A 14,942-nucleotide genomic window follows, 5' to 3' on the forward strand; every position below is an offset into this window, starting at 1 on the left:
AACAGATTTTTGCTATAAATTATTGCACAAGACGTGACCTTGAAGTGAATACTTGCAGACACTGATGATTTGCTGAATTTGTGATTATGTTTTGGGGTCTTTTTTGAATTATTATATTGAACCAGAAGTTGATCAAGACAGAATTTTACAGGTGGCTTGAAAATATACGTGATTGGTGCATTTCTCGACAGCTATGGTGGGGTCACCAAATACCTGCATGGTATGTCACATTAGAGGATGACATCCTGAAGGAATTTGGTGCGTACAGTGATCACTGGGTAGTGGCAAGAAGTGAAGAGGAGGCCCAGGAGGAGGCTAGCCGAAAGTATAATGGACAGAAGTTTCATTTAAGCCGGGATCCAGATGTTCTTGATACGTGGTTCTCTTCTGGTTTGTTTCCATTATCTGTACTGGGTTGGCCTGATGATACAGAAGACCTGAAGGCATTTTATCCTACTTCTGTTCTCGAAACTGGTCATGATATTCTCTTTTTCTGGGTTGCACGCATGGTGATGTTAGGAATGAAGTTGGGTGGTGATGTGCCTTTTAGAAAGGTGAATGCATGCTGAATCTAATTATGATATTCAGTCGCATTTTCACATAAAATGCATGCTGTTAATTGATCATTGGTCTGCTAAATAAATTTTAGGTCATTGACATGATAAAAAACTTAAAATCTCAATGCAGGTTTATTTGCATCCCATGATTCGAGATGCACATGGTCGCAAGATGTCAAAGTCCTTGGGAAATGTTGTTGATCCAATTGAAGTGATCAATGGCATATCTCTGGAAGGTCTACATAAGAGGTTAGAAGAAGGAAATCTGGACCCAAAAGAATTAGCTATTGCCAAAGAAGGTCAGAAGAAGGACTTTCCAAATGGTATTGAAGAGTGTGGTGCTGATGCTCTCCGTTTTGCACTGGTCTCGTACACAGCTCAGGTATTTGGTCACTGGTATTCGGTAGCATTGTCTAATTGGCTGATTATACGCATGACCTTTATTTTTTTCTTTTCATATTTTTTTCTGTTGTCATTTGTTTCAGTCTGACAAAATTAACCTGGACATCCAAAGGGTTGTTGGGTACCGGCAGTGGTGTAATAAATTGTGGAATGCAGTACGATTTGCTATGAGCAAACTTGGAGATGATTATACTCCACCCGCAAATTTGACTTCCAGTGTTCTTCCATTTAGCTGTCAATGGATACTCTCAATGTTAAATAAAACGATATCTAAGGCAGTGAAATCCCTAGAATCATATGAGTTCTCCCATGCAACCACTGCTGTGTATTCTTGGTGGCAGTATCAATTGTGTGATGTCTTTATTGAAGTGATTAAACCTTATTTCGCTGGTACAACCCCAATTTTGCTTCTGAAAGACGTTTTGCACAAGATACGTTGTGGTTCTGTCTTGATATTGGCCTGCGGCTGCTTCACCCCTTTATGCCCTTTGTCACGGAAGAATTGTGGCAGCGCCTTCCTTCGCCCAGGGAATTTAAGAAAGCAGAATCAATCATGACATGCAATTATCCAACTGCCGTAGAGGTTAGTTTGTCTAAATATTTTGGTATTGCGAATATTAACTACTTTGCCAAATACTCTGATTATGCCGTTTGTTTATATTTTCATTCAATTATTCTGATTGATATTTTCTTTTTGAAAAAGAGCCACTTTATTTCTTTTTCATCCTTCTTGTCTACTGAATATATCAGGAATGACGCAGCAAATATAGTCCTGTTATTATGATACCGAGTTACTTAACATGTTTAGGCTGTTAGTTAATACTTAATAGATAATCTTATGTTATTTGTGATGAATATTTTATTTTAATCTCAGTGCTGGAACAATGAAGTGGTGGAGAATGCTATGGATCTTGTGGAGTCTGTAGTCAAGTCTCTCAGGTCTTTAGCCAATGAAAGACGTGATAGGTACGTGGAAGCATTTGTTTTCATTCTAACCTGTCCATTTTTCTGTAAAAAATAATTCAATATGGGATAAGGAAAGTACATAGCTAGATGCATATAGTTGCGGCAGCTAAATTTAACCATTTGATTGGTATAAAAGCTGGTGTCCGTGCCTCTCGCCTCTAATGGCAAGATTTCATCATTGTATCAGATTTGGCTCCTCTTGAGTGCAGATTGCACTGTTCTCTTAGAAAAGTGCTTGCAGCTTGCAACTCAGGGGATCTATGTGCCTTTTTTACCCACATCTCAAGTATCATGGAATTTAAATCAAATTCATGCAGGACTTGTTATTTGCTTGCACATGTGTTCTTTCTGAAAACATGTTATTGAATTCCTTCAGCCCCCCCCCCCCCCCAAAAAAAACACACGCACACACTTCTTAAATGCTGAAAATTGCATCTGTGGAAAGCCAATCTTTATCTTTTAAAAAAATCGTTGCTTTCTGTTTAAGTAGTGAAACAAATCTGTTGTATTTTCTAGAAAGTTAGAGGAGATTGAATTGGTTCTCCTTGGCCGTAATCTCTTTTGGAGCAGGGTTGTTGGAAGCTGTAGGGCGCTGTTCTTTCAAATAGAACTCTGAACATATTTCTGTCAAACCTTAACATCATGATTAGCTTGGTAGATGTTTGGTCTATCATGCTTTGCTAATTTTGAATTTGATGCTTGTTTTGTTAGGCGGCCTGCTTTTGTGCTCTGCCGAACACAGGTGGTTGGAGAGATTATTAACAGCCATCAATTGGAGATTGTAACTCTGGCAAATCTGTCATCTTTGACAGTAAGTTCGATAATCTGTTTGAAATGGCTTTTCTTGTGCTGTCACACGTATTCCTTTTATTTTCTTGGGTGTTTTGTCATTTTCATGTATACCATTAACGAAAGAACCCAATATGCTTGGGTGATTTTGACTGTTTTCTTGTTTGGTTAATGAGTAATTGTTATTGTTAAATACGATACTTATGTAGAGCGTCACCTTTTCAATTTCAGTAAGACGGGCAATTGTTGCATACCACCATCTCACTTGTTTTTTTGTTTTGTATTCTATGTTCACCTGTAATGCTTTATGGTCCACAGGTGATAAATGAAAACGATGCTGTTCCTTCTGGGTATGCTGTATCAGTTGTGAATGAGAACCTATCTGTTTACATAGAGCTTCAAGGAACTATTTCTGGTGAAGCAGAGCTAGGAAAGATCAAGAAGAAGATGGATGAGTTCAAGAAGTAAGCTTTCCAACATTGATTTTGCGAACAATAAATAAATAAATAGTACCACTTCTTTGTTGCGGATTCTGAGGAATTTGGGTTTTGCTATGATATTGCAGGCAAAAGGAGAGGTTGGAGAAGACCATAAATGCTTCAGGTTACAGAGAGAAGGTTCCACCCCATATTCAACAAGATAATGATGCCAAGCTCGCTTCCCTTCTGCAGGAGCTCCTATCTCTGGAGGAAGCTGCCGGCCACATTGAGTCACAAGCACGACAGTGACTTGTTACATTTTCTTTGATTTTGGAAGAGTCCTGCATTAAGGGTTCGCAAGCAGTGTCAACATCCCATTGTATTTTCATAGGCCAAATTGTTTACCATCTATTTATATCTCCACATAATTTCAAATTTTGATGTTCTTCTGGCTGTTTTGAGCTAAAAATATCGACATCTCATTTGTCGAATGACGTGCGTGCCTCTCTTGCAGTCTTGCTCTTCAACTCCCAAAAACAAAATGCAATCATCAAAATGATCACGGGAGGCAAAGATAGTAACTACATGCGATGTTGAAATATTTATGCTCGAGATTAATACAATTGTTAGTCTTTGTAATGTGATTAAATTATAGTAGTTTCAAATTGTTGGTTTTGATCTTTTATAGTTTCATTTTTTATTTAATGAACGGTTCTTATACTTGTGATAAATTTTGATTTTGGTCTCTATAGTTAAACTTAAATGAGTCTTATGATGTTATAGGGATTAAAATTAATAATTTGAAATTATAAGGATTAAACTTAAAATTAGATCCCAAGACTAAGAAGGAAAACAAGCGTTGATCAGGTTAAACATATTTAAAAGGGAATTTTAGTCAGTTAGAATCAAGGTATTTTGTTCATTGGGAACTGCATGTTACGATAATGCAGACAAAATTTTGTTTATTTGACCACAAAAATTTATTCAATGAGCCACAGTTATGAATGAGAGTTGTTATGGTAGTAGATGATATGTGCAGAACACAATTTTAAGGGCCCTCGTGATGAATACTAAATTGCACAAGTAAAATCTTTCCTCTTAATTCATTGTCACCGAATGTGATTTTAAAACATACCCTCTATATGTGTCAGTGTTTGTGAACTTTGTATTATTCAAGTATTTATAAATAACAAGATATTTAATTTCGAATTTCATACAACACTCTGTCCAAAATCTCGTTTCCATGGATTCTTTGAATTTCTCCTTTCTACTTTAGCATAGGATTTAGCATCCGTACATGATAAAATTTAAAGTACGGATACTTCCCGACCAAAACATTTGGGGAGGTAAAAAAAAAAATCATTAACGAGAAGCCCTACTTCTAGAACTAGTGACTACCGACTAGTTAGTGCCGAAAAGAAAAGGATTGTACACAACCCATTTTATCCACACCACACGCGCCTTGAATAGTTAATAATAAAGTTACATTGAATAACTCCATAATGACACCTCAGCATCATCCAGTTCCACGTCAGCATCATCGTGCTGATCCCCATAGGAATGAGCAGGCGACATCAGCACAGCGTCCGCCATGTTCCTCAGCAACTCCGGCATCCCCGGCACTGCTTCTTCATCCATTAAGAATATACTATGCTCCTCCGCCATCGCCACGGCCGTGTCGGTCGTTGCCTCTGCATTTTCCGGAATTAATTCGTCGCCCTCCGATTTCTTCCCTGGGCGGAATGCCTCCGCAGCTTCTGCCGCTGCCTTCTGAATATCCTTGGCCCCAGTGGACGCCGGCAGTGGCAGCCGCCAAGCAGAGTCTGCAAAGTTAAGAAGAGCTGACCGGCCCCGCAGAGCTATCGCTGCGACGTCGTGGGCCCTCGCGGCCATTTCCGGAGTGGGGAATGTCCCCAGCCAAATTCTTGTTTTCTTATTGGGCTCACGCATTTCGCACACCCACTTGCCGGAGTTCCTCCTCCGAACACCCCGGTACACCGGGTGGCGAGTCTCCCGGAACTTCTTCCTTCCGGCGCGTTTCTTCGGGTGACTCGCAGCCAACAACACCTCCTCGTCGGACAAAACCAAAGAACGAACTCCGTTGCCACTGCCACAGTCCGAAGCCGGCGACGTCGCGCACTCCGCCACCTCTAAATCACTACTATATCGCAGCCTCAGAGGATGTGGGTCTGAAGAACACGTGAATGAAAACATAGAAATAAATGAAACTCCAACCTTCAGTCCTTGCAGGTGTGAATCGATCGAAGAAGAAAAGAGAGTAAGGAACTGGGAGTCGTCAGTAGTTTGCTTCACTGTTTGTGAGTAGATATCACTCTCTCTTGTTTAGTTGATGCTTGGTTCAGTGTTTGAGAACGATTCAAGTATTTATAGGTTGTGCTATATAGAGGAGGAAAGAATGAAGAAGGAGGGATGGAAAGAGCGCACACGGAGCCAGCTGGCCCAAGGCAGTGGAAGGTGGGCCTTGAACTTGGGCCAGCTGTGTTGGTCATCATCCCTCTAGATGGCACGTGTTGCGTTTTGTCTGCCCAGAAGACAATTCCAAAAAAAGAAAATATTTGGGTTTTATTTCTTTTTAAATTTGGGGATAAGTCAGATTGGTGATGGGAAAGCGGAAGGTAAGGGGGGAGTGTGGCAAGTGAGCGAATCAGTCAAGGGGTTGGCAATTTCTTCTCTCTCCTCTCTCTCTATATATATATATATGTGGTTTGGAGTCCGGGTGACCTCATGAGGTTTTATGTGCGAGGAGGAGACAACTCAGCCCGTGGAGTTGACCTTTAAAAAAAGATTAACCACAAGCTGGATTTTGCTTGCGAGCGAAGATATTTGTTGTTTCGCCCGCAATGGATTGGTTCCTCCACGTTGCTTCAACTCATTATGTGCCACGTGTTTTGATCCTTATTGATAAAAATAATTAATTTATAAAAATTAATTAGGTGAATTGGTTATTTGTTTTAATGATTTATATTGGAAAGTAATCTCATTAATAAAAATTCTTTTTAATGTGTTTAATCAGTGGAGATATTTGATATACAAATTAAATTATAAATATAGTGAAAGTATTACTCTTTTTTGATGTTCATAGTTTCATTCAGTTGTTCACTTTGGCTTAATGCTATGGATTATTGGCTTTTATACTTTCAAAGTTTGCAAGTAATTAGCTTATTTATTATGTAAGGAACGTTTAGTTCATAAAGCATCCACACAGAGGGAGAGAGAGAGTGTTTAATCAATACGTATAAAATTGTTCATAAAACATTATAATTTATATAAATTTTATTGCGTTAATATAATTACTTTTTAAGATTCCAATAATGGCCAAAGTTTAAAGGATTGAAAAAGAAAAGAAGGGGAAAAATCATTTTCGCAAGCGATGTGGTGTGTAAATATTAAAAACAGGAACTTTGACCTGCAAATCTTGATTGTATTTTTTAAATTCATTCTTTGTGAGACTCTCTGACTGCGTTTGATGACAAAATGGCTGTCCCGTCTACGTGCCAATGTATGTACAGTTCAATTAGTATTTTGCAAGTCTGATATAATTAAATTAAGCGTAAGCGTGTCACAAAAATATATCAAAAAAATGAATGAAAAGGTAATTTGAATAATTTGATTCCAGGAGTGTTTGGAGTGGAATTTTCTTCCAGATTTGTAAATACACAAAGCAGTACTCCTACACAATGATGGATAAAAAAATTGTGATTAATTATTTTAATGTACTACTAGCAGCTACTAGTGGATGTTGTGTGTGTGAGAGCGAGAAGAATGGATGATGGAAGGTTCTTGGAAGGGAAAAGGGTATGGTATCTGGTATCTTGAATTAAAGACTAAAGGGGTGTTTGGATGAAACCAAACCATGGTTTAGAGAATAGCTTTTAGATAATAGATTTTGAAAGAATAGATTTTCTGAAAAAGTGATTCTGATAAAGTGAAAGTGTTTGGATAGTTGTTATCAGAAGTGCTTTTTTATATATAAAAATTACTAAAAAGAACATAAGTTTAAATGATAATTACATATAAGACATATTTCATAATATATGTTTATTTGAAGTAAATAAATGATATTAATAAAATATACCTCACGTATAGATATTAATAAAATAAATAAATATTTTTTTTGCAAAATAATTTAATAAAGTAATTAAATATGTATATATATTAATAAATAATATATAGTAATAAAATAATTAAAATTAATATGTATATATATTAATAAAATAACTAAATATGTTTTTCGTAAAATAATTTGTCACCGATGGCGACAAATTTCAGAATGGGGAGGAGAGAGAATTTTGTTTTCTACCGTTGAAACCTCTCTGACAGGAGCAATTATTATTTCAACAAATATATTTCTCCATAATTCACAATTTGCCAGCTTATACAAAAACCATGATTTGGTTGGCCAAAACCATAATTTTCATAGAAACCTTGGTTTTCCAAAAAAAGGAGGTGTTTGGCAAGTTTTTTCCAAAACCATATTTGGAATATTGGAAAAAAAACTTGCCAAACACCCCCAAAGAAAAAAATATCTTGAATTGAAGTTTGACTTTTGTGGCTGTTTACGGCCGAACAGCTAAAAGCCTAAAACAACGGATACATCTTTTTCAGAATGACGTCACACAGTTCCCAAAACACTGTTGACAGTTAATAACTGTCTTTTCATTTGTTCATAGTAATACTCACATGATAATTAATTATTAATATAAAACATGGTAAATTTAATCATAAAAAAATAAAAAAATGACTAAACTGGTTATTAATTATCATTGCGTAAAAATATTTCATTTTTCTGAAATAATCCTGTTTTAAAATAATAAAATAAATTTAAAATCCAAATCTTATATTTAAAATTAAAACAAACACATTAATTAGATTTTATATTAAAATCAGATAATAAGTTAATAAGGGAAGGGCTAATTTGATTGTAGTCCTTTTTACTAGTACTACTAGTATATTTATTTTTTGATAAAAAAGGTTAAAAAGGAGTCAAAGGAACAGGAGAGGGGCGGTGGCCTTCACTTAACGCGGAAACGCGTAGGTTACGTGGCTTACCTATTCCTATTCCTATTCCTATTAGGATCACTATCAGCCACCCAGTTTATCTTCTTCCCTTATCCAAAACACACCACGGGCTCCCCCTTCCCGGCTCCCCCATCTTCTATTCATTTTTTGCATTTTTTTGGGCCCCCCCGCCCAAAAAAAAATCTTTAAGTAATTATTTATTTATTTATATATTTTACTCTTAAAGTTACATTTTGCGTGAACAATGCCTTGTTCTTTATTGAAGTTTATGGCATACAATAATTTATCTCTCCAGTGTATAACTTTAATTTGCTTCCAGATAAAATCATAGTAAAACGACAAGGTTATACGGGCTGAAATAGCTACAGGGTTTTGACGATCATGGCCTGGAAGATCGAGTAGGCCATGTCGATTCAGGCAAAACTTATCCATAACCACAGTCTCAAAGGTTTTTATTTCCACTCTGATTTCTGGGGACGCGGCTGTTTTGTACTCGCTGCTGTATATGACTGAACAGTACGGATAAAAATAGGCCAGACTAAGCCAGGCTTTTTCTTAATAAACCAGGTCTGTTTAGTAACACACTGGCCTGAACCTGACCTATGCCTGTAATAAGATCTTTTTTTTAGCCTGAGCCTGGTTTGTATAAAGGCTGGCCTGTTAAAAAAGCATGTAATTTTAAAATTTTCAAAATACATAATAAAAAATATGTAAGCTAATAAAAAAATGTAAAATATACATACTGCATAATAATTATTTATTATTATCTTTTATTTGAATTTTAATGTCATGAGTAATATTTTAAATCTTAATTATAGTTAATATTATTGAAAAAAAGTTATAATTATATATTAAAATTTAAAATAAGACTAGATATAAGTATATAATAAAAATTAAAAATGAGATAACAAACAGGCCAGGCCTAACAAAAGGCCTAAACTTGGCCTATTAGGCTAAACATGTCATTAAAAGGCTTGAGCTTTTTTTTATTTTGAAAAAATACCAGCCAAATCAGCCAAATACAGGCAGGCCAGGCCACAAGCTTCTGACAGGCCGTTTGGCCTATTTTCATCCCTACTAAACAGAAAGCTACTTGCTTAGTTTTGGATTAGTGATCAACAATTTAACTGAACATATGTAAGATCCTTTTATACCTAGAATTTAATTAAATCTATAAATAAATATCTTTTAGCATCAAGTTAATAAAATTTAAATATACAAATTATTTTTTGAATTAATCATGATTGTGTGTGTGATATTATAGAAATGGAAAAATATAGCATGGTCTAGAAGTCTCACATCGACTAATTACTAGAGTAAAGGAGTTTGAGGAGCCTATATATAGGAAGTGGTGGGTGGAGTTTGGAGTGAATAAACAATTTTCGCACATATATGAGGCTGTCTTAGAAAAGTGCTAGTTTTGAGTTCATTAACCGTTGGATCAGACTAAAATTTAGTCAGCCCATTTGAGACATCCAAATCATCAATTTCAACAGTTGGATCGTCAGTTTGATCTTAGAGTTACAAGTCATTAGGTATGTTTTCAATTTATTTATTTTAGATTTGGTAGATAGAGTCTTGAATAGTAAATTAGCATTTTTAATTTCGTTCACCATTAGATTGAGCCATAATTTGGAAAATAGAATCACGATAGATAAGAAATTAAATTCAATGATCAGATCAATGGTTTAACTTCTGCAGTGAAAATAATCTAGCTTATATTAAATCTATTTATTTAAGTCATTCGAAGATGGAACATAAGTTATAAATTAGAGTTTTTCTATCTACGTTATGAATTTAATGATTCTAATGCTATAATCTAATAATTAAAGGACATTTAAGTTGAGAAAAAGTTAAAAATCGATTCTAAATTATATATATATGTTCCCACTCCATACCTTAGAAAAAGGCCTTGTAAACTAGAATTATGAGTAAAAGTTTGAAGGTTTTAGAGGAGGAGTTAGAGGTTAGGATTTATTCAATAGCTTACTCTAATACTATAGAGATAATATTTTAATTTCGTTTGTAGATATAAACCTTATTGTGGCGTTTTCGAGGTTAGGCTTTGGTTGTATTTGACTATTAGCTAGCAGACTAGGTAACTAATTTTTATCTATTGTATGCTCTGGTATGAGGTTGGTAAATAGTTTTATAATCAATTTTTATGTATACTATGTCTTGTATGAACTGTCTTAGGGATGCTATTTTGAAAATGATTGAAATCATTTGTGTTATTAGAAATTAATAATTATGATTATGATGAAATAATACGGTTGATTATGTATATAAATGTGTTATTGTGAACCTTGTGCATCTAGTTTGGATGGGAGAAGGAGATGATTAAAGTTACTGAGATTTATATACTTGCCACGTGGTATGGTTTCCATACGGAGCTCTATGGTTGGCCTCTATTCTTGTACACCGCTAGTTCTTTGAGGGACTGCGACATCCCACTAGTTCTTTGAGGGGGAACCCATGGTCCACTGAGTGCTCTATGGACTTTGGCCTATCCATATCACTCATATAGTGAGCTTGTAAAAGTAGCCAGTCATATGGCTAATCAGCGAAATAAAAAGAGATAAGGTTGGATTTGAGAGTTATACCTGCATGTTGAATTTGAATGATTCTTGAGTTACTATCTTATAGATAAGATAATAGTTATATTATTTTTAAGATTGATCAAGATGTTTTGAGGCTTGCTAATAAACATGGTAAATATATTCCAACTGTTGAGTGAAAATATATTCATTTCAAAAAGTATATTTTCTGGACACCTCATTAGCCTATGCTAGTGTGTATGATAGGTAGGGATTTAGTTATTGAGACGTTGTCTCACTCCTGTTATTTTACTATTTCAGGAAACAATACATAAGTAGGACCTTTAGGGAAGATTCCTAAGGCTTAATAACTGCAGCTGACAGTATAGAGCTTATGGGACTTACTTTATGCAATCCTTTAGTATATTGGCACGTATAAGGACTGTATTCATTTGGAACTTATTTTAACTTCTCATATTTTTATGTTGTTTATCTTGATGAACGCATTGCATTTTCTATCTTTGGTTTATTTTGTCTGGACATTGGCTTGGAGTACTAGTAGTGGGCCTGAAGCTCTTAGGTTGGATGTGATTGAATTATTTGTGGATCCGTAATACGATAATGATAATTTCTGCAAGCTTATTCATTGTTAATATCGATTGAGATAGTCAAATTTGAACTGCTATTATAATTTGTCAATCAGGGGCATGATATTTTATAACAATGTTGCTATGACTAATCTTTTCTAATATAGTTTGCGTGTGAAAGTGTTATATAATAGTGTATGTTAATTACAGATGATAAATTATTTCTTTTTCTTATCATGATGGCCTTGATTGAGGTTGAATGCCTTTCTATCATGGTTAACCCCTTAAAGATGTGATTGCTTCTAAGTAATCATGATAGGGCATGTTTATTGATTTTATTTCTTTTTATCATGGTTAGTTTTAGTTAGGTAAGTGGGGGCGTTACAATGTACAAGAGAGACTTTGTAACAACTGTTATCTCCAACCTATTACTAACCTTTTAAACTCAGAATTGAGTAATACTAACCATGGTAGAAAGAATCTTAGTATAATCTTTGAAAAAGGCTACCATGGTTATAAAAAGAAATTTTGATTCGTCAAAAATGTTAATCATGATAGAAAAGACTTGGGCTAATTATTCAAAATGTCTATCATGATTATAAGAGTTTTACTAAATAAATTGTATAAAAATTGTGATTAATAATATTTCACAATAACTGGGTCTTGGGCTTTGTGAAGCCCAGAATGTCACAATTCATCTCTAAGCCCATAACATGATATTTTCTTAATGAAATTCTTCCCAACCAACAGTAGTCAACTACTTTCAAAAGTTATTGTGGCTTCACAACTCACCAACACAAGCAACCCGGCAAGAAAAGTAACTAAGACCATAAGTCTTAAATAAATCAGAGTATGCAAAAAGAGTTATATGTGGCAATATACAATACTCATCACATGACAAAAAGGAGGCTATACAAGATAAACACGATAGCTAAGCTTTCGCTGCCTTCCCTAACGGACCAGCCCTAGAACTATTATCTGAAAATGTTAAATCACGGGATGAGACAAAAGCCTCAGTAACCAACAATCCTACTTATTAGGCATACAAGTAAGTGCTTGAGAGGTGTCAAGTGGAACAGTTACTAAAATCATAACATTCACAATTGTCACATGGTTATATATATACATATCAAAATACAATATTTCACTCTCAATTCCACCTTATTTCCTCACACCTTATTTCTTCTGATTGAACCCATGGGCTAGTACTGTCCCATGTGACTGGTAGTTCAATATAATAAGCTCACCGATCAAGTGATGTGAACAGGCCAAAATCCACAAAGCACAAGATCAGACTATGGGTTCCCCCTCTAGTTCACTAGCAGGGTGTCATACGCCCTACAACACATCAAGGGCCAAAGGATCAACCAGTGTACATCTGGCATCCTCCCACCTTATTACCTCTATAATATGTACAAAATTCACCCCCTTATCCTTCCTATAATATGTCTCCCACCAATCAGCGTTCACCATCCCCTCTTTTATTTATACTCACGAGATTTATAAAATAATCATTTACCAATAACATAATAACTTTCACATTTATCAAAATCGAGATTTCAAAATTTCAATAATCAACATCAACCCCGAAAACCATTTCTCAATAAATTCTTATTCCACATGACAAATTTATAAATTCATAATTTCATAACTATTTTTCAATAACATAAGATATCTCAAGACAATTTCAATAATAATGTCTTTCACTGCTCAAATCATAATCAAATGGCATTTCAAGAATCTCATATAATTCAAAATCACTTACAAACATCATACAAGCATACATAACAAGTGGAAAGTGGTTACCTTTCACCAAGGCTATAAAAGGAATTACTACAAAGTCAATCCCGTGCTCAAACCAACAATCCAATAATTAATCTACACCATTAATATAACCACAAATTAATATAAGCTAATTAATTAAGCTTATATATAATTAAAATTTTAATTTAATTTAATTTTTTATTCTAAATTCCCATAACTCTCATAACCCAAAATTAAGTATTTTAGAACTAACTTATAATTTTTCTAACAAACCAAAATACTTATTTACATTTTTCGGATTATTTAAGAATTTTTCCAAAATTTTCAAATATAAAATTATTATATTTTAAATTCTAAAAATATTATTTAAAGTTTACACCTCAAAATCAAACCATCAAAAATTTAATAATATCTCAAATATCTATAAATAAATAATCTACTCAAAATTCTAACAGTATAACTATTAGATTTCCTTTTTCTTCACAAATAATAGAATTTTAACTAAAATAATTATTTTAAAACCTCCAATCACTCAATAAATAAAACTAATATTGGAAATTGTGCCCTAGGAGCCAATCATTGTGTTATGAACATTGTTGATTTATGAATTTTTTAATTATGTTATCATATTATTTGCATATTTATTGTGATGACTACCTTTGGATAACTCATGATTTTATCCTAAATGTCCCTGGTCGGTCATCTATGTGGGAGTAGAGATGAAATAAGACCAGTATGACTTTGAAGATGTATAGAGATATAAATCAAAGTCATAGACACATGTAAAAGTACAAGGTGTTGGACCGACCCGCTATGAGAGAGCTACATGGGTTAAGTCATAAGCTTCTCTCATATACAAACCATGTCACTATGCCCTTTGACTTGAGATCATCATGGATTCCTATATGAGAAACGCTCAGCTTTGACCTAGTCAAAAGTCACTTTTGACCGAGTGATCATAAAGACTATGTTCAGACTAGTGGTTTTTCATATGGAAGAATATGAATGGTCAAGATGGAATTTGTCCCTCACATTCGTAGAGAGATATTACTGAGCCCCTCGATAAGTGAGTCTGAGAAATGTATGGTCATACTATAATGGAAAGGTAGTTCCATTTCTATACTCAGACTACTCAGGGATTGAGAAAGTAACGGTCAGGAATAGGAGGATGACGTTCTCCATGCCTCATCCATGACCAAAATGTCATGTGACAAAAAGGACGTGATATGGTTGTATGAAAGGTTACATCGTTCATTGATCCTCATATGATTTAGGTAGTCGTGATGTTTTGCTAAAGATTGCTTAAGACTTGTGAGTCATTATAGTAAATAGCCCACTGCCAACTTCATATGGGCCTACAAGGTTGCATACAAAATAGCCCAACACGAGCTATAATGTCCAGATTCATTGAATCTAAGATATGTCCAAATTCAATGAACAATCTAAGGTGGACGTGTATATATATATAAATTCGCGTATATATATATATTATATGATATAAGAGATATTTATAAGATTTGATTTATAAGGATAAATTAAATCTATATCATTTTTAAATTGATAAGGTATAATATAATATCTCAAATTTTATTTATTAGATTAAATCAAATATAATTCCGTCATATCTTTATTTTGAATTAAATGAATAGGTGAATTAAATCTGTAGGACGGATTTAATATATAAACCGTATTTATTTAATTGATTTCTTATCAGATTATGCAATATATGATATTGTATTAATTTTGGAATTAATTTAGGATTAATTCTGAAATCTAATATCCTTCATAATACCGATAGCATCCTATATATTTGATATTTAGGAGCTAGGGTTTTAAAGGTGTGAGAGAGCAAAAGGTTTGCAGATAAGAAATGGCCAAAAT

General features: G+C 34.3%; 1 protein-coding gene and 1 pseudogene across 1 annotated transcript; one reads left to right on the forward strand and one right to left on the reverse strand.

The window, feature by feature from the left end:
* Positions 1-125: 125 nt before the first annotated feature.
* Positions 126-3,782, forward strand: LOC114760378 (valine--tRNA ligase, mitochondrial 1-like; annotated as a pseudogene).
* Positions 3,783-4,402: 620 nt separating this feature from the next.
* LOC114760389 (dehydration-responsive element-binding protein 1A-like) lies at positions 4,403-5,443 on the reverse strand. Its single transcript, XM_028949647.1, has one exon. The coding sequence runs from the start codon at positions 5,345-5,347 to the stop codon at positions 4,616-4,618; it is 732 nt and encodes a 243-aa protein (XP_028805480.1). The 5' UTR covers positions 5,348-5,443; the 3' UTR covers positions 4,403-4,615.
* Positions 5,444-14,942: the final 9,499 nt, after the last annotated feature.

The sequence above is a fragment of the Neltuma alba genome, unplaced genomic scaffold, assembly GCF_004799145.2.
Source record: "Neltuma alba isolate B1F8T4 unplaced genomic scaffold, ASM479914v2 tig00001634_pilon, whole genome shotgun sequence".
Taxonomy (NCBI): domain Eukaryota; kingdom Viridiplantae; phylum Streptophyta; class Magnoliopsida; order Fabales; family Fabaceae; genus Neltuma; species Neltuma alba.